This window comes from Anomaloglossus baeobatrachus, chromosome 5 (assembly GCF_048569485.1).
Source record: "Anomaloglossus baeobatrachus isolate aAnoBae1 chromosome 5, aAnoBae1.hap1, whole genome shotgun sequence".
Lineage (NCBI taxonomy): Eukaryota > Metazoa > Chordata > Amphibia > Anura > Aromobatidae > Anomaloglossus > Anomaloglossus baeobatrachus.
Genome location: NC_134357.1, coordinates 485591766 through 485611087, shown reverse-complemented (window position 1 = coordinate 485611087; position 19322 = coordinate 485591766). Strand labels below are relative to the sequence as shown.

At 43.5% G+C, this 19322-nt stretch overlaps 1 protein-coding gene across 2 annotated transcripts in view; it reads left to right on the top strand.

The window, feature by feature from the left end:
• SDK2 (sidekick cell adhesion molecule 2) overlaps nt 1-19322 on the top strand; it is a 794004-nt gene that overhangs the window by 592498 nt on the left and 182184 nt on the right. For both annotated transcript variants that reach the window (XM_075350684.1, XM_075350683.1), the window contains exon 3: nt 13846-13952. In XM_075350684.1, coding sequence (XP_075206799.1) covers nt 13846-13952 — 107 coding nt within the window. The remainder of the gene's footprint in view (nt 1-13845; nt 13953-19322) is intronic.

Genomic DNA, 19322 nt, shown 5'->3' with positions numbered 1-19322 from the left:
AGGAAAGTTGTCTCATGCACCATGTACTGTATGTCATGGAGACGTTTCCTCCTGTACAGCTGACCTTGGATAGAAAAAAAAACGAGTTACAATACTGATGGACAATAACCACTAAAAAAAAGTGCAGAATTTTGAAAAATAATTTTTTCTTCTTCTATAGCATCCTTTCTTTAGGAGGAAGAGAAGACTTTTCTCATCTTCGAAGATGCAGCACCAATGTCAGACGTTCACGACGCCTTTCTTTTTTTTGATGGCGCTCATTACCTCTGGAGACATGTCGGAGTGCCAACTCTTGTCCCTCAAGTTCATAGCCTTTCGCAGTTGAAAGGCTTTGTGTGCCGAGAAAAAATGTTCTAGAAAGCAAACAATACTTTAAAGGGGTATTCAGCGTTCAGAAAATAGAGGGTTTTCATTGTCTGCCTGCATCGTTACCGCCTCATGTGCCCCTAAGGAGCATTTACGCTTAATTCCAGCCATGTTTTAATTTTTTTTTTCCAACTGTTTCCTCGTTATATCTGTTTCTGGGAAAAGCTGCAAGATGAGTGACAACCGCAATGGGAGATGTGACGGTATAAATTATTGGTTGTCACTTTTAGAAAAAATGGATAAATAAAAAAGATGAATAAATAGAACAAATTATTAGAAGAAATTGTACATCTATATGGCGGCACAGTGCATTAACTATGGTTCTGCACTCCATGCACCGCCATATTGTGCCCCCCAATATAGTGCACAGTAATACAGGAGGAAGTGTATAGTATGGACCCTTCTGTTCTATTACAAAACCATTTCACATGTTGGGAGTTACTTTTTAAGCAATTTTCTGATTTATTTCTATGGTAGTGTGAAGGAAATACCTTATTTTTCATTTTATAAGACGCACTGGATTATAAGACGCACCCCAAATGTAGAGGAGGAAAATAGGAAAAAAAAAATTTAATATTAAAATGGGGGTCCGTCTTACAATCCAAGCGCGTCTTATATCTCACCAGGGGACAGCGATGGTGGTGGAGCAGCTCAAGAAGGTCACAGGAGGCAGGGTCGGCAATGCTGTGGGCTCAGAGTAGGGGATGTCACGCTCAGGAGGGTCAGTGCACGGAATGTCGGCAATACTGCGGGCTCGGGGGTCTCATGGCGGCAGGCACCATTGATCTGTCGACAGACTCCAAGCTCCATTGAATTGCCAGTGGTTTACGAAATTGACTTCAAGAAAATGGCCATGCAGGCGGCACATGCACAGACAGGACTCCGTGGCCATTTTTTTTAAGTCAATCACATCAATCTGCATATGCGCCGCCTCCACTGCCATTTTCTTAAAGTCCATCACGTCAACCGACGGGGTTGATTCAATGGAGCCCGCTGTCAGATCAATGACGCCATTCCACTGCAGTGACACCTCCTCCTCTGAGCCCTTACTATCTCCAACTCTGCCTCCTGTGACCCTGTTCCACCTCCGCCACTTTAGTAAGCCATATCCGGATTATAGACGCACCCCCATTTTACCCCCGGTTTTGGGGGGGGGAGTGCGTCTTTTAATCCAGAAAATATGGTATATAACTGTAGGGGAAATTGAATGACGGCAGCAGTAAAGTAATATTGGTTTTATTGGTTTAAGTATGTCTCTACACAAATGGCATAACGTTTAGGGTTTTGTTTACAGGACCTCAGAACTAAGGGGGATTCCATGAAAATACAGAAGGTGTCATTTGTTAAGCCTTGGTCTGGGAGCTTCAAAGTGTGAACTGATGGTCCCTCGTGGGCAGGGTTATAATTTTTTATTCACTATAGGAAGAAGGGGTTTGGAAGAAACAGGCCATTTAATATGCAAAGTACTCACCCCTAAATTAGCCCACTGTCCAGTCACAGACCTCAGATTGGAATATTAACATCTAGACCGTCCTGGAAACACGATCCCAGGATCAAACACATAAAAACTGGGTATCACAAAAGAAAGGTGTTCACATGAGGGAGCTTGCCTATGCTGCAGTGTGTTCCATATTTCTTTTTCTCTTCCCTCCAAGGAAACAGAAGGCAACTTAGACTGGGAAGCTTAGGTATTTCTATTGTTTTCTCCCTTTTATTTTCTAGCCGTTTTGCATATTTGTGTGTCATTTTGATCTTTTTGTTTTATACATTTTTAATATAAAAGCTAAAACTTTAATAAATTTGATCCTTGTATGCTCTAAAGAATCCATAGCCTTAGAGAGTGTGTGATCCTGTTGATTGTCAGACCAAGGTATATTTTGGGGACTCATCACCCTGTGTATCTGATGAGTGGTGGCAGCGTTTTGTGTAGTCGGGGTGTGTGTACTGTATCGGGGAGTGATTTATACTCCCTTTATAGCCTAAAACAAAGGTTGAGTGCGGGATTGAGTGAGGGGAGATAAATTAACCCTTGCTTGTGTGCTGCCCCCGTGCCAGCAGCCGGGCTGCTCGGATCCGGATCCGTGGTGGCTCGAGGGGTGTCCGGACCCGGGGGGGGTCGTGTGGCCATTCAAATGAAGGGGGTATTTACGGGGGATTGTTTTTAGAGTTCGTGATGCCACCCATGGTATGTGGTAATGTGGGTTAACACCGCTGCAGTTGGGAGTAGCCGGGGTGATGGAGTGGGGCAGCCAGATGTTAGAACCCTCCATGGGTAGGGGGGATTCTTCGGGACTCGGTGATGGTGTTCGGGGAGTACCGTGGGGAGTGAAGGGGTCACTTGCTTACTCACTCAGTCCATAAATCTGACACCGACAACTGGATAAACCAAAGTTCTGGATACCGCTGCCGCCGAGGGGAGCTAGTTCGGGTCCCTTCCCCAATGGTGCTGCCTGGAAATCCATGCATGACCTTCCTCCTGGCACTAAGTTCACTTCTCTGTATGGCTCTGTATGGCTAACTGTGGGAGCTTGCTCTCAGGGTTCACGCTTGCGATTTCCTGGACCGTTTTAGTGGAAAGGTCTATCCCCCTCGTTGCGCTAGTACCCCAATTTTGGAGTGGGTGGAGAGCGGATCTTGAAGGCTTCTGTTCTCGTTGGGTAAACTGCCAGGTTGCCTGAAGCTACTCCCTGACCTAGGATCCACATACCCCGTCGTGCCCTGGTCGGATCCCGGTGATGGTACAAGGCCACCGGCTGTCCTTCTCTACAGTTCCGTGCCCCTTGTCTTGATCCCCTGCGAACGGGGGTCCAGCTCCTTTAGGCCTAGACCACACCGTCTGCTACCTAGACAGTTCGTAGGAGCCCTGCTCCTGATCTCCTCTCTCCTTCACTTCCAAACTCCTTCCTTTTTCTGACTCTCCTGACATTCCTGACCTCCCCTAACCAACCCCCAAAGTGGGCGACCCTATTCCACTCAGGTCGTCCACTGGTGTGTCGGGTGGGTGTGGTGCAGAGTGTACCTAGGATTTTAATAGCTGTTGTAGGCAACACCATATAGTTGGGGACCCGTAACCAAGGAGGAGGTGGATATTGCACGGGAGGGCAGATTGTGCAATACCATGTGACGACCTGATAGTCCAGGGGCGTCACACTTGCACTGAGAGGTGTGTACGTGACAGGTAGCAATGAATTAAACTGGGTTTAAAACAATGACAAGGGTAATTGAACTGGTAAATTAACTATTTAAAACCCCTGGAAATGTTCCGTGCAGTCAAGTTACCAGAAAACTTTTTATCCATAACTAAAGAACTGAGCAAAATAGGTCAGCGTGCGGATTCTGCAAGTTCAGCAAGTAATCTGAGTTTATCCTCGGCGCTGCTCTCCCTTTTGGGTTTCAGCCTCGCCTGTTTATTAGTGAGGTTTAATAAGCTTATAGTTCCTGCCTGTAATCCCAGTTATCTCCCCAGGCCAATAACACAGGCGCACTGCGGGCCCCGTATCCCTGACAGGCAGATAAGAGGACTGCGCCGGTTTGGCGAGATCAGGTCTCTTACTAATAATTAACCGGGACATCTTCGCCACATCGATACGCAGGAGGTGGGACCTAAGCGTGCGCGGCGCCTGCAGTCTGATCATTACCGTCAGTGTAAACCTGCTGGACATCATCTTTCACGCTTCATCCACCTGAAAACAAAAGCTATTAAAAAGGCAAAAAGGAAAAAAAAAAACTGAAAAACCTCTACATCCTTACCCATCATTGTACTTATTTATTAGGAAGAACTTAGATAATATACGATGCTTCAATAAGTAACAGCTGGTGCTCAGAAACAGGCCCAGTCCCCTAGAGGTGACCATACTGTTATGAGAATTCAGCATTTTCACATTTTATCCTCTGATGTACCATGTAAAAAGACGATCCAAGAGTTGACAAGTTAGTGAAACATTACTAATTAAATATATGAGTGTAAAAGAATAAAAAAAGTTTCATGGGGGATTTGTTTTCAGGATTTTACACATTCCTATTGGAAAAAAGTGAGTTTCATTCCCGCTTCCAACTAAATAGGAAAGGATTCTTTACAGTTAGAGCAGTCAGACTGTCAAATGTCCTACCACAAGAGGCAGTAATTAGTAATAGTGTATATTATATCAGCCTTAATGGGTTATACGTAATCTAGCCTTAGATAATGTATAACTGGTGGATAAAGGAAGATTTAATACCCGCAACCAACTAAATAGGAAAGGATTCTTTACAGTTAGAACAGTCAGACTGTCAAATGTCCTACCACAAAAGGCAGTAATTAGTAATAGTGTATATTATATCAGCCTTTATGGGTTATACGTAATCTAGCCTTAGATAATGTATAACTGGTGGATAAAGGAAAATTTAATACCTGCCACCAACTAAATAGGAAAGGATTCTTTACAGTTAGAACAGTCAGACTGTGAAATTCCCCACTACAAGAGGCAATAATTAGTAATAGTGTATAATATATCAGCCTTTATGGGTTATACGTAATCTAGCCATAGATAATGTATAACTGGTGGATAAAGAAGAATTTAATACCCGCCACCAAGTAAATAGGAAAGGATTCTTTACAGTTAGAGCAGTCAGACTGTGAAATGCCCTACTATAAGAGGCAGTAATTAGTAATAGTGGATATTATATCAGCATTTCAGAAAGGGGCTGGATGGCATTTTGGGCTATGAATAATCTAACAATAGATAATGTATAACTGGTACAGAGAGGTGCATTTAAATCTCGCCACCAACTAAATAGGAAAGGATTCTTTATAGTTAGAGCAGTAAGACTGTGAATTACCCAACCACAAAAGGTAATAATTAGTAATAGTGGATATATCAGCATTTAAGAAAGGGACTGGATTGTGGGCTATACATTAATCTTGCAATAGATTGGTGGAGAAATGGCAGTTTAATTGCCGCCATCAACTAAATAGGAAGGGATTCTTTACAGTTAGAGCAGTCAGACTGTGAAATGCCCTACCAGAAGAGTTAGTAATTAGTAATAGTGGGTATTATATCAGCATTTAAGAAAGGAGCTGGATGGCATTTTGGGCTATGAATAATCTACCAATAGATAATGTATAACTGGCACAGAGAGGTGGGTTTAATTCCCACCACCAACTAAATAGGAAAGAATTCTTTACAGTTAGAGCAGTAAGACTGTGAAATATTGAACCACAAGAGGTAGTAATTAGTAATAGTGGGTATTATATCAGCATTTACAAAATGGGCTGGATGGCATTGTGGGCAATACATAATCTTTCAATATAATGTATAACTGGTGGAGCAAGGTTGAAGACTCTTTTCACCCTATGTAACTCTGCTTGTTAACACCCCACTTTCTGCTATGTCCTTTCCCCTTTTGGACCCAAAGGACCCCTAAAAGCTGCAAAAAACAACTATGCTTTACATCAAAATAGGCCATCAGTATTTATCAGGTCTGACACCCGACAACTTTGCCAATCCATGGCACTCCAGTAGCTGTAGAGAGGATTGTACGGCTACAACCACATATATGTGGGTAACCCAGCAATCAGATATTTACGGCGTGTTCAAAGGATAGAGCATCAATATTATTCACCATCGGTATTAGGGCCGAGGGGGTCCAACTTGTTTATATAAACGCACAGGGTACATAGATGCAGTAGTGGCCGTGCCTAGTACTGGAGCAATGCAGCCCCTTCACTGCTGGTTGTCAGAGCCCACAAATTTCAATATTGATTGCCTAACCTAAGGTACAGTTCCCGAAAAAAAAATAATACTGTGTTGATTTTGTGGCGGACAGTGACCTGAGCAATCCTGATTATTTTTGTTAAAAGATGGCTTCGGGAGACAGAAATAGTGACCTAAAAAGGACAGGAGAAGGAAAAAAGAATTGGATGATAAAAAGATATTGTAACAACCATTCTGCATCAGGAGATGAGTGACCTGATTTTGCAGGAGGCAGTGACCTCTTCACTTAAAGGGACATTTGCATTGTGTCGGATCTTTATAAGAAGACGAGTTTACGCAGCAATAGTGCATGGGACTGGATGGCAGCACTTCTGTATAGGAGGGATAATGACGATACGGAGAAGACGATTTCCTGAAGAGTCGGAATTGTCTTGTTGAGATAAGAAATTGTTTGTTAACTTATAAGCCTTAACTAATGATCAAGGCTCCGAAATAGTCCTAGAGATTTATAGCGTAGTAATTAGTGTTTTCCCCTCATTATTTTTAATTGTTCATTCTGATACATCGGTGTTTTGTGTCTCGGCATGTAGGCAGCTTTCTTAAGTGCAGAAAATAAAAGTTGGCAATTATCATTGGCGCACGGTGACAATATAACTGCAACAACGACCCCCTCTTGTGAGCGACTTCTTAAAGTAGAGCTCCCTCCGTCCCCCGGAGCTGCCCTCGGGCTCTCCATAAAAGATGCTCGTCTTCTGAAAGGAAATGAAGTTTTCCATCCCAAGGAGAAGCAGATTAGAACGGCTGCATCCTCCTGTCTCAGGATACGGGGACAACTGACACGTTGTGCGCCAGTCGACTGCGCTCCAGCAGCCTCCTGTGAAACGCAGCTGTGAAAAATGACAAGTGAGACTTCTGTGCGGGCAGCCGGGCTCTGGAAACACTCAATCCTGCCAACCGCTGCCAGAATCAGACCCCCGCCTCCCCAAATTCACACACATGCTGCAGAAAAAAACAAAAAAAAAAACAGATGGCACCCGATACAATTAGGGCCAATGCCAGAAACAGGCATTGTTCTTTTACTCAAGACGGGAGATGAGCATTTTTTCGAACGTTTCGATGCTTTGTTTTGCAGGAGGCATCAATGCCATGGGGGAAAGAAGAAATAGTTTGTTCTTAAGGACACTAAATCTCAGCCATCCGCCCATCTGTTATAAATGTGCACCAAAACTTTGGCATATCAAAGCAAAATGCGGGATAGAAATTGAATTCTAGTTGTTTGACAACATTACTTGAAGAAAATCGGTTCCACTTTCCCTGATCCCAAGATCTAGAACCCCTACTGAGTTGCAAAACAGAATTGGGACAAGGTTTCAGGTTTGGGCAACACAGCGACATTGGCCACCACAAGTGTTGCGTGAGTCGTGACCAAGGTTCCATCGGTGCCGCTACTTCATCGCAGTACAATGCAATTGAAGGGGGGCACGAGGTTGGACTTCTTGGGACTTGCTTGTCGCAGTCAAAGTACCCTTGGAGTTGTATTCAATTGTGACTTGCTTGCAAAAGTACTCTTGGAGTTGTATTGCATTGTATTACTCTGCGATATAGCAGCGTCACTAAGTGAACTTTGATCTTGCGAGGGATGCCACGGGACAAGGTTTCAGGTCTTGGTAACACAGCAACATTGGCCACCACAAGTGTTGCATGACCAAGATTCACTTGGTACTGCTGCTTCCTCACAGTAATACAATTGAAGGGGGGCACGAGGTTGGACTTCTTGTGACTTGCTTGCCAATGTACCCTTATAGTTGTACTCCGTTGTGATATAGCAGCGTCACTGAGTGGACTTTGATCTCGCGAGGGTTGCCACGGGACAAGGTTTCAGGTTTAGGCAACACAGCGACATTGGCCACCACAAGTGTTGCATGACCAAGGTTCACTTGGTGCCACTGCTTCATTGCAGTATTATACAATTGAAGGGAGGCACGAGGTGGGACTTCTTGTGACTTGCTTGCCAAAGTATTATTGGAGTTGTATTGCATTGTATTACGTTGCGATGTAGCAGTGTCACTGAGTGAACTTTGGTCTCGCGAAGGTAGCTGCAGGACAAGGTTTCAGGTTAGAGCAACACAGCGACATTGGCCACCACACCATGCCCCAGACAAAGTACCCTTGGAGTTGTATTACATTGCGATGTAGCAGTGTCACTGAGTGAACTTTGGTCTAGTGAGGGTAGCCCTAGTCTAAAGGAGGATATCTAGGATTAGGAATATGTGGCTGCTGTCATCAGTTTCATTGAATCACAAGGAAGGGACACTTTTCTTTTGGGAGAGTGCCAAACTGGTAAAAAAAAAAATTGTTTAAAATAACTGAAAGTCCTCAGTGGTTGATACCTTTTAATGGCTAACTAAAAAGATGGTAATAATTGCAAGCTTTCGAGACTACGCAGGTCTCTTCATCAGGCTCAGTATAACACAAATTCTGAAGATTCACATATTTATACACAACAGGACATAGAATAGAGCAGTAAAGAAGACAAGTTATGTGAAGCTGAACTATCACTATGGCAAGAGGACAAACTGTTGTGGCCATAAATATTGCAGCAGTTCATAGATAAGCAGTGTGAAAGTTTTATTGTCCTCTGATTGGGGTCTGGTCCAAAGCTGTAATGTCCCCAGATGGTCTGAGGAGCACATTTCTTAATTGATGTAAAAAGACATAAATCCATGTGACACATTTATTCCTGCTTTGAATGTGTCAAAGGTCATCATACGTTTGTATTCCCAGACTCTCTTGTCTCTCTGGGACTTGAAGTTTCCTTTCAATACCAGCAATTTCATGTCCATAATGCTGTGGTTGGGTTTACAAAAATGTTTGGCCACAGGTAGATCCATCCATCCATCCATCCATCCATCCAGAATGTGCCAAACTGGTGTAAGGAGACTTATACTCCATGCAATACTCCTCTGGGAATTTGAATATGCAAATAAGACTCTTCAGAAGGACAAGAACTTGAATTCTAGTGATTGGATGCAGTAATCCTAAAACTCAATATTGCCACATGACATAGGATAAAACTCAGACACATGTTTTAGGGTGTTGCTTCTCGTCAGTGCAAAGCAGTAGATCTGATTTGGCTAGGTGCTTTGCACTGAGGATAGGCAACACCTAAAAACATGAGTCTATAAATGGACTATCTAATTCAGTTTCTTATCCTAAGGCGGGCTTTGCACACTACGACATCGCAGGTGCGATGTCGGTGGGGTCAAATTGAAAGTGACGCACATCTGGCATCGCATGCGACATCGTAGTGTGGAAAGCCTAGATGATACGATTTACGAGCGCAAAATCGTCGTAATCGTATCATCGGTGCAGCGTCGGCGTAATCCATAATTACGCTGACGCGACGGTCCGATGTTGTTCCTCGCTTCTGCGGCAGCACACATCGCTGTGTGTGAAGTCGCAGGAGCGAGGAACGTCTCCTACCGGCGTCACCGCGGCTTCCGTAGGATATGCGGAAGGAAGGAGGTGGGCGGGATGTTTACATCCTGCTCATCTCCACCCCTCCGCCGCTATTGGCCGCCTGCCGTGTGACGTCGCTATGACGCCGCACGACCCGCCCCCTTAGGAAGGAGGCGGGTCGCCGGCCAGAGCGACGGTCGCAGGGCAGGTGAGTGCATGTGAAGCTGGCGTAGCGATCATGTTCGCTACGCCAGCTATCACACAATATCGTACCTGCGACGGGGACGGGGACTATCGCGTGCGACATCGCAGCATCGGCTTGCGATGTCGCAACGTGCAAAGCCGCCCTAAGTCATGTGGCAAGGTTTGTAAAAGGGTAGAATTGACTTTTTTTGCTTGGCACCTGAGGTCAAGTCCTCCTCTTTCTAAAGAGGGTATTTACATAATTTTTATGTATATAGTGGCAGCATGTTTCAGAGCTTAATACAAAGATTATCACCACTTATATTGGTCGATGTCCCCATATGAGCTTATAACCTGAATTCCATATGAACCAATTAGTAAGTCTCTTGGGAATGTAGGACAAAACCGGAGTTCTCCGAGGGGACCAAAGTCAACATGAAGAGAACATATAAACTCCCTACAGATATTATTCTTATTTCATCCCGAAATAAATGATGATAAAATCCCAACGCTTGGATGATGTATTCTGACCGACTGAGCAGGTTTTCATCACCCAGATTTAAGTCATGCTTCAAGCAACACTGATGCCCTGTGTTTTGCCTCAAGCTGGACCCAAGGGGATTGGGCATGACACAGATTCTCTCTAGAGTTCTTTGAAATCCTGTATTGCACAGCGTCCCTCAGGCCTTGTAATGGAACAATGGGCATAAAAGTATGATGTCTAGCTATTGAGTCAGAACATAGGTGAGAATAAGGGAGCAGAAATTGAAGCCTCTTTTCCCCAACACCATAAGGAGTCCTAGCTACACATAAGACTTTTTTGACACCTCTGTTGAAGCCTTCTTGAGCGGTGGTTAGGTTCTGAGATGATTAGGAGGGTCGGCACCAAAAATGTCCTTGTCCTTCAGTAGGGTATCAACATCTACCAAAATTACGAGAATGGCAAGAAACCCTGGAGTAGCTATAGCACTGATGAGCATAAGCTATGGTGTTTTGGGGATAGGACCCACATTTACAAAACAGAATTTTAGATCACCTTGGTGTGAAATTTGTTAAAGATTTTTGGTGGCTCAGTTACTTGAGAAACATTTCTAGACCTGACCGCTGGTTTTATCTTATGGTGATAGAGTTCAAATGTGTCAATTAGCTATACATGTGATTCAGTCATAAAGGATTTTGCCACGTACAGTCAGTACTTCTACTGGAATTGCGTTGAATTTATTTTTTAATGTCTTATTTTCTGGTTTCTGGAATTTTTAGAGTGGCTAGTTTGGCACGCCGACTGCAACCTTGTAAGCGCTTTGCAGAAATAGACAACTAGGCCATCTTTGTCTCTCCAGACTCCACAGTAAGCCCCTGGTAAGCCTGGAGCAGGTGATAAGCATTTTCTGCTCATTGACTGGATAATATTTGCTCTAATTAAAAATTTTCAGGGTGATTTATGTTACACAAAATAAACAAAAATATCACGTGTCTGATCGACACAACCCCCCGCAGTTCTGTAACCCAGCTGCTCCCACTTATCTTCTAAAGGCAAGGAGTTAATTGGCTGCGAAGTTGGACTATGGGTATAAATAGATTTTACCTGGTTGTCAGGCACTGTTATCTGTCAACCATTAATTGTGCTTATAAGCAGAATATGACGTCCTATATTAAGCGGCACAGTATAGGACTGGATTTCACTTACTACCTATACGCAGGTTGTAGAATAGGTGTGAACTGGTCAATAAAAATTGATAAGAAATATAGAGGAGGTTTCAGTTTATCCCATTTATTTGTGGATTAGTTTGGAGTAATTATTTTTTGTCATATGCAAATGACCTCTAACTATGTAATTTATACTATGTTTTACAGGTTGTGCTGCAAATTACAGTCAGTAGGGGTCAGTTGTGTCTCCAACGGAAATGGTGGAAGGGGTTTGTTTCTCTAAGAAATGAAGTAGGGTGGGTCTTTGTCTTTCTAAAGCTCTAAAGGATGTAGAGGTTGCTCTATATGTCCAAATTAAGTGGGGTGGTTCTTGCTCTCCGTACATACAGGAAGTAGAGTTAGGTCTATATGTCTAAATTAAGTGGGGGTGGTTCTTGGTCTTCATATAGGAAGTAGAGGTGGGTCTTTATGTCTAAAGGAGGTAGGGGTGGGTCTTGGGCTTTCTACAGGAAGTATTGATGGGTCTTTGTTTCTCTACAGGAAGTAGGGGCAGGTCTTGGTCTCTCTACAGGAAGTGGGGGTAGGTCTTTCTCCCTGTACAGGAAGTAGGGCAGGTCTCTGTCTTTCTACAGGAAGTAGGGGAGAATCTTTGTCTCTCTACAGGAAGTGGGCACGGGTCTTTGTCTTTCTACAGGAAGGGCAGGTTTTGGTCTCTACAGAAAGTGGGGGTGGGTCTTTGTCCCTGTACAGGAAGTGTGGGTGGGTCTTGGTGTCCCTACAGGAAGTAGGGGTGGGTCTTTAAGTCTAAAAGAAGTGAGGGTGAGTCTTTGCTCTCTACAGGAAGTGGGTTGGTCTTTATCTTTCTACAGGAAGTAGAAGCGGGTCTTTGTTTTTCAACAGGAAGTAGGGGCGGGTCTTGGTCTCTCAAAAGGAAGTGATGATTGGTCTTTGTCTCTAAAGGAAGTGGGGGTGCATGTTTGTCACTCTACAGGAAGTGTGGGTGGGTCTTGGTCTTCCTACAGAAAGTAGAAGTGGGTCTTTATGTCTAAAGAAAATGGAGGAGGGCATTGGTCTTCAAGGTGTAGAGGTGAGTTTTTATGCCTGAAGTAAGTGGGGGTGGGTCTTGATCTCTCTACAGAAAGGAGGAATGGTCTTTGTTTCTCTACAGAAAGTAGGGCATGTCTTTGTCTTTTTACAGAAAGTAAGGACAGATCTTTGTCTCTATATAGGAAGTAGGGGTGGGTACTTGTCTTTCTACAGGAAGTAGGGGTGAGTCTTAAGGCCACTTTACACACTGCGATATCGGTATCGATATCGCCAGCGTGCGTACCCGCCCCCATCGGTTGTGCGACATGGGCCAATCGCTGCTCGTGTCGCACAACATCGCCCGGACCCGTCACACGGACTTACCTTCCCTGCGACGTCGCTCTGACCGACGAACCGCCTCCTTTCTAAGGGGGCGGTTCGTTCAGCGTCACAGCGACGTCACAACAGCGTCACTGAACCGCCGCCCAAATGAAGCGGAGGGGCGGAGATGAGCGGGACGTAACATCCCGCCCACCTCCTTCCTTCCGCATTGTGGCCGGGACGCAGGTAAGGTGAGGTTCCTCGTTCCTGCGGTGTCACATGGAGCGATGTGTGCTGCTGCAGGAATGAGGAACAACTTCGTTACTGCTGCAGTAACGATATTTGAGAATGGACCCCCATGTCACCGATGAGCAATTTTGCACGTTTTTGCAACGATGCAAAATTGCTCATAGGTGTCACACGCAACGGCATCGCTAAAGCGACCGGATGTGCGTCACAAATTCCGTGACCCCAACGAGATCGCTTGAGCGATGTCGTAGCGTGTAAAGCCCGCTTTTGTCTCTATACATGAAGTGGAGGTGGGTCTTTGTCATTCTACAGGAAGCAAGTGCCAGTCTTGGTCTCTCTACAGAAAGTGGGGGTGTGGTTTCTACCCCTCCACAGGAAGTGGGAGTAGGTTTTTAGTCTCTCTACAGGAAGTGGGGGTGGGAAATTTGTTTCTATACAGGAAGAAGGGGCAAGTTTGTCTCTCTACAGGATAATCATAAGAAAAACACAGTCTTTGTCTTTCTATAGGAAGTGACAGTGGGTCTTTCTCTCTTACTCTTTTGACAAACTGCATATAGGGCTTTAAGTTCAAGGCGGTCAAGCCGTTGGTCAATGGCAGATGCAATATATGAGAAAAAGAAAGTTCCAGCTCATATAGTGGTGCAAGAATGATGATAAAAAAGAACTGCTGAGTCATAAAGAGCAAATGGCAAGTAAAAGAGCACTAGTACTGTACCTTGTTATTGAAGATGAGAGCAGCAAGATCATGTTTTTCCAAAGAGTTTATAAAAAGGTGCATACAATTCCCTCTAGAAGGTATCATTCATTTTTTTCAACAATAATCAAAAAGACAATGTACAAGATGAAATATATAAAATGCAAGTAAAACTCTTCACATTTGACACTTTCATATCCCTTTTAGATACATGATCACCTCGTTGGATAGGACACACGCTGGGCATTACCGCTGCATTGTCAGAAATCGGATGGGTGCCTTGTTACAGAGACAGACGGAGGTGCAAGTGGCCTGTAAGTTTGATCATATTTCTATATTACTTTTATGATATTTGTACCGGTCAGATCAATTGATGGAAAGTAAGGAACAGGCTCTGTGGTACAGTAATATGCTATCAGCATGGCTTCTGCCATATAACTTGCAGATCCGAAAAATATCCCGTTGTCGCCTATGTCTAGCGGAAATAAGCGAATAAATGCATAAACTCTATATAGGCAACTTCAGCAAAAAAAATGAAAAATGGACAAGCAAGTTTAAAGGAAAGAAAAAATATAGAAATGTGTAGGTAATACTTATACTTCTCCCATGTTTTTGCTTTGCCTCTTCCAATGTATTTGCAGCATGCACTTAAAGGTTATATCATGGTCATTGTTTTATATTTTAATTAAATCTAAAATAAAAATGTCTCTTTGCAATAGATATTAATGAAACTTCTAAAAGCTACTATAAAGACTTTTTGGTATCCATGGTAACAGACAACAAACATGTTGTGTAGTCTGACCCTGAAGTTATACATCTTTCTAGCTAGTCTCTCCTTAATACTAATCACAAAAAATACAATCGCACAATGTCACAATAATAGCATTTATAGGTGAGCAGGATGGATCTAAATTTATATTATTACATATACAATATCAGTCAAATGTCTAGACAAATCTTCTCATGGAAAGGTTTTCTTTTGTTCTTATTGGAATGTGCACATTGTAAATTCCGGCTGAAAGCAGCAAAAACCACAAAAGCAGATAAATGGAACAAGATGTAAAGAAACATTCGTGAAACAAAACAGAATATGTATTACACCTTAGATTTCTCAGCGTATCCCCCTTTTACTCTGTTGACACTTTTAATCCCCATGGCATTCTCTCAAGCAACTTCATCAGATCGTCGCCGGAAATAGCTTCCAACAGTCTTGACGGAGTTTGCAGAGGAGCTTAGTACTTGTTGGCAGCTTTGCCTTCACTGCTTCCAACTCATCCCAAACCATTTCAATTGTGTTGAGGTCGGGAGATTATGGAGGACATTTCATCTGACTCAACCTCCACTTTCCTTCTTGGCCCTTACATAACTTGGAAGTGTTCTGAGTCATTGTCCTGTTGCAACACAAGTTATGTAGTTCCTCTAAGTGCCAACCAGATGGGATGTTGTCATTGTTTCAATGCTGTGGAACCCTGCTGGTTAATGTGCCTAGACTGTGGAATAAATTACCAAGTGTCACCAGCAAAACACCATCACACCTCCCCCCCATGCTTCAGGGTGAGCAATTCACATGTAAAAACCATCCCCTTACTTTATCTGCATCCCATAAATAAATGGTGGTTGATACCAAAAATCCCTAACTTTGATTCACAGTACAGATTTCATCTGATTTATTGTCCAGTCCTTTTGTTTCTTGCCCGAGCAAATTCCTTCTTCTTAGTGGGTCCCCAGTAGTGGCTTCTTTGCAGCAATTTGTCATGAAGGCCACCTCTCGCAGTCTCCCATGGACAATAGATTTTGAGATATGTCTGCTACTTGGTGTCTTTGCATCATTTATGAAGGTTATCTGGGGTGCTGTCAATTTTCCTTTTCTGAGGCTGGTAATCCTGATAAACTTATCCTCTGCAGCAGAGGTGCTTTTTGATTTTCCTTTCCTAGGATGGTCCTCATGAGAGTCAGTTTGATGAAAGCAATTAGTGATTTTCATGTCTGCACTTGAAGATACCTTCAAGGTTCTAGCAATTTTCATCATGTATTAAAGTAAAGTTGGACTATCGTTTCTCTGTACTTAGTGGAGTGGATATTTGCTATCTTTTGGCTTAGAACAGTTGTGGAATAGGGCTCTGCACTACTGTATGGAGCTGTGTTCCAATACTGCATGTGCAAAACATACATGATAGTTGTAAACAATTTTTGAAGGCCGGTGATTCCACAAACAAACTCTTGACGAAGCAGAGACCTGTTCTTAGGAAAACATTCTACGTGACGACCCGATGAAGCTGCTTGAGACAACACTGAGGGAGTATAATGCTGTAATCAGAATGAAAGGGGGAGTACTCTGAGGAATCTAAGTTTTATCATATGTTCTGGTTTGTTTCACATGTGTTTCCTTATTCCTGTTTCCTTATGGTTTTGCTACCGTCAGTCTGAATCTACAATGTGCACACTCCAATAAAATCAAGGAAAACTATTGCATGAACGAGTGTGTTCCATCCTTTGACCTCAGTCCTCCATGTTCATCGCCTGCTACTTCTGCTGAATTAGGGCACAGTATCTAACAATCCAGTGACCGTCTGCCTTCAAAAAAGCAGAAATATCATAAATTGCTGCAAAATGTATCAGTCATCTAAATTGGCTTAGCTCAGTTTTTCCTTTTTTTCCCCCTTGAATATATATATATAAAAAGTAACAACAAAGTAGACACAAAATATATGACAAGCTTCTATTAAAAAAAAATGCAAAGAATAAAAAATGCTGAAAAACAAACACGTCTCTGACACATCGCAATTTTGTGTTCTCTTAGTTTGAAAAAAATCATCTGTGCAACTAATGAAAAAAAGTGACATGTCTCCGGGCCTTCAAGTGCCCAGGAGACATGTTGGGCGGATTTGTTTCAGACTCAAGGGGAAATTTAACTCTTCACTAACAAGTTAGATTTGTGGACGTTCATAATAAATTTAATAAGGCAATTAGTGTTTTTCTTGGTGAACGTTAATCTGATGGTTTACTCAGGAACGTTCTGTCTGATTTCTGTATTCTTTGGTTGTCTATGCACCATGAAGGTAGACAATGCAGCTGTTAGGGGTCTCTCAGTCAGAGGGTACCTGCTCTTGTTCATCTCCATCTGCTTTGCTTTTGGAAGGTGCATACCTGTGCTTCCACTGATAAAAACCTTAGGGAATCTAATGGGTAAAGTTTCTCCGCATGGAAAGCACCAAGTTGACATTGGAAGACTTATATGCCATGGAATCCTTCTCTGGGAATTTAAGTATGTAAATAGCCTTTCCAGATATGAAGAACACAGGAACTCTGAAGGAACTAGTTGGCTGGGTGAGAGACCTCTGACAGGGAGCCTAAGGCCGGTTTCACACATCCGGCTTTTTGCCGTTTTGCCGGATGCGGCGCTCTCCCGTACAGTTAATACAGTACAATGACAGCGCAATAAGCGCTGGTCACATGCTGTCATGTGACCGGCGCATGTGACCCGGAAGTTACAGCGCTGTCACTGTACTGTATTAACTGTACGGGACAGTGCCGCATCCGGCAAAACGGCAAAAAGCCGGATGTGTGAAACTGGCCTAAGGGGTAAAATTTCCTATTATCAAGAGTGCCAAATTAGCTTAGGTAAAATTATAGGCCATGGGAAATATATATGCAAGTAGCATTGCATGGCCAATAAGTCTCCTTGTTTCTCTTCACAAGGAAATGTTTTACACTCACTCAGCCAAACCAGTCAACATGTCAATATGTTAGGTTAGGTCATGGGTTGAACTCGATGGACTTAAGTCTACCTTCAACCTTAAACACTATGAAACTATGAATGTGTTTCACTGATGAGGGGTAAAAACCTCGAAAAACGTGTCTGCAAATGGAGTTTCTGGATAGGGTTCTTATCCTAAGTCATGTGACAATGCCTTTTAAAGGTTCAATATTGATTTTTAGGATTGGTGCTTCCAATAAGTTGCACTAGAGCAGAAGTACCCAACCTTTCTGACCTTGAGAGCCACATTTAGCTCTGAAAGAGGGTCGGGAGCCAAATTCAGCTCTAAATATTGTCAAAAGACACATCCAACGCTAAGAGAAAGTCGTAAGCTACATTCAGCTCTGAGAGAAGGTCGTAAGCTACATTCAGTTCTGAGAGAGGGTCATAGGCTACATTCAGTTCTGAGAGAGGGTCGTAGGCTACATTCTGCTGTGAGAGAGGGTTGTGAGCCACATCCAACTCCTGCTCCCTCACAGTAGTTATTCCCAGAGCCCTCATTATTGGAATTATGGGGGAACACTATTCTCCTTAAGGAGACTTTGCAAGCCAGTCTGGCTGCCAAGTAAGGGGACTTATAGCTGCCACGCCCCTCTAAGAAATATTCAAATTGTCTCTCCAGTAAAGGAGACAAACTCTAGCACAGCGCCACCTATTGGAAGTAGCAATCCTAAAAGTCACAAGTGGATTTTTAACAATCCTTTGCAATATGACTCAGGATATATAAGCCAGATCAGAATCCCAATTTGCAAACACGGTGTTTCGGGGGGCTTGCCCCTCGTCAGTGCAAAGTATGGGGGTGTCTGATCGGGCTCATGAGAAAGCTATGTGGGGACCATGGGGGAACACTATTCTCCTTAAGGAGACTTTGCAAGCCAGTCTGGCTGCCAAGTAAGGGGACTTATAGCTGCCACGCCCCTCTAAGAAATATTCAAATTGTCTCTCCAGTAAAGGAGACAAACTCTAGCACAGCGCCACCTATTGGAAGTAGCGATCCTAAAAGTCACAAGTGGATTTTTAACAATCCTTGGCAGCCAGACTGTCTTGCAAAGTCTCCTTAAGGAGAATAGTGTTCCCCCGTGGTCCCCACATAGCTTTCTCATGAGCCAGATCAGACACCCCCATACTTTGCACTGACGAGGGCCAAGCACCCCGAAACACCGTGTCTGCAAATTGGGATTCTGATCTGGCTTATATATCCTGAGTCATATTGCAAAGGATTGTTAAAAATCCACTTGTGACTTTTAGGATCGCTACTTCCAATAGGTGGCGCTGTGCTAGAGTTTGTCTCCTTTACTGGAGAGACAATTTGAATATTGGAATTATGACAACCAAGGCTGTTCTACAGATATCACACCTACGCGGTATACCAAGTTCCAGGGAGGGATTCTTACCATACTCCCATACCTCACTTCTGCTCTGCTCTTCTATGTGGGGCTACTCACAAAAAGTCACCATCTGGAGACCTCTCTTCATAGCTGTTTACTAGACCTGCTGCTTATGCACCAAGTTGAAGACAGCCGCGAGCCACACATCACTGGCCCACGAGCCACATGTGACACCCGAGGCACAGGTTGGAGACCCCTGCACTAGAATAACTGTCATCTTCCTCATTGAAGAGGATTCATTCACATTTTAGAGCGGAATTGGCCCAAGAAGATAAGACAAACATCAGGCTCTAGTGTCTTTGGGGGTATAGGCTGATGCCTTAGAGGGGGCCAGTTTGATCAATGCCATCTTTGGTGTATGCGGCTGCTTGAGGGACACTGTGTGAGCTCTTGTGGGCATTTGTTTTCTTATTGGTCTTAGTTGGTCTGTAAAATGCACTTCAAAGAATGTGTCATCTCACTGTTTCTAAAATAAAATCCCTAAATCTTGCAAGTTCCATGCTGCGCTTCAAAATAGGCTGATACTTATTTTTCTGAAG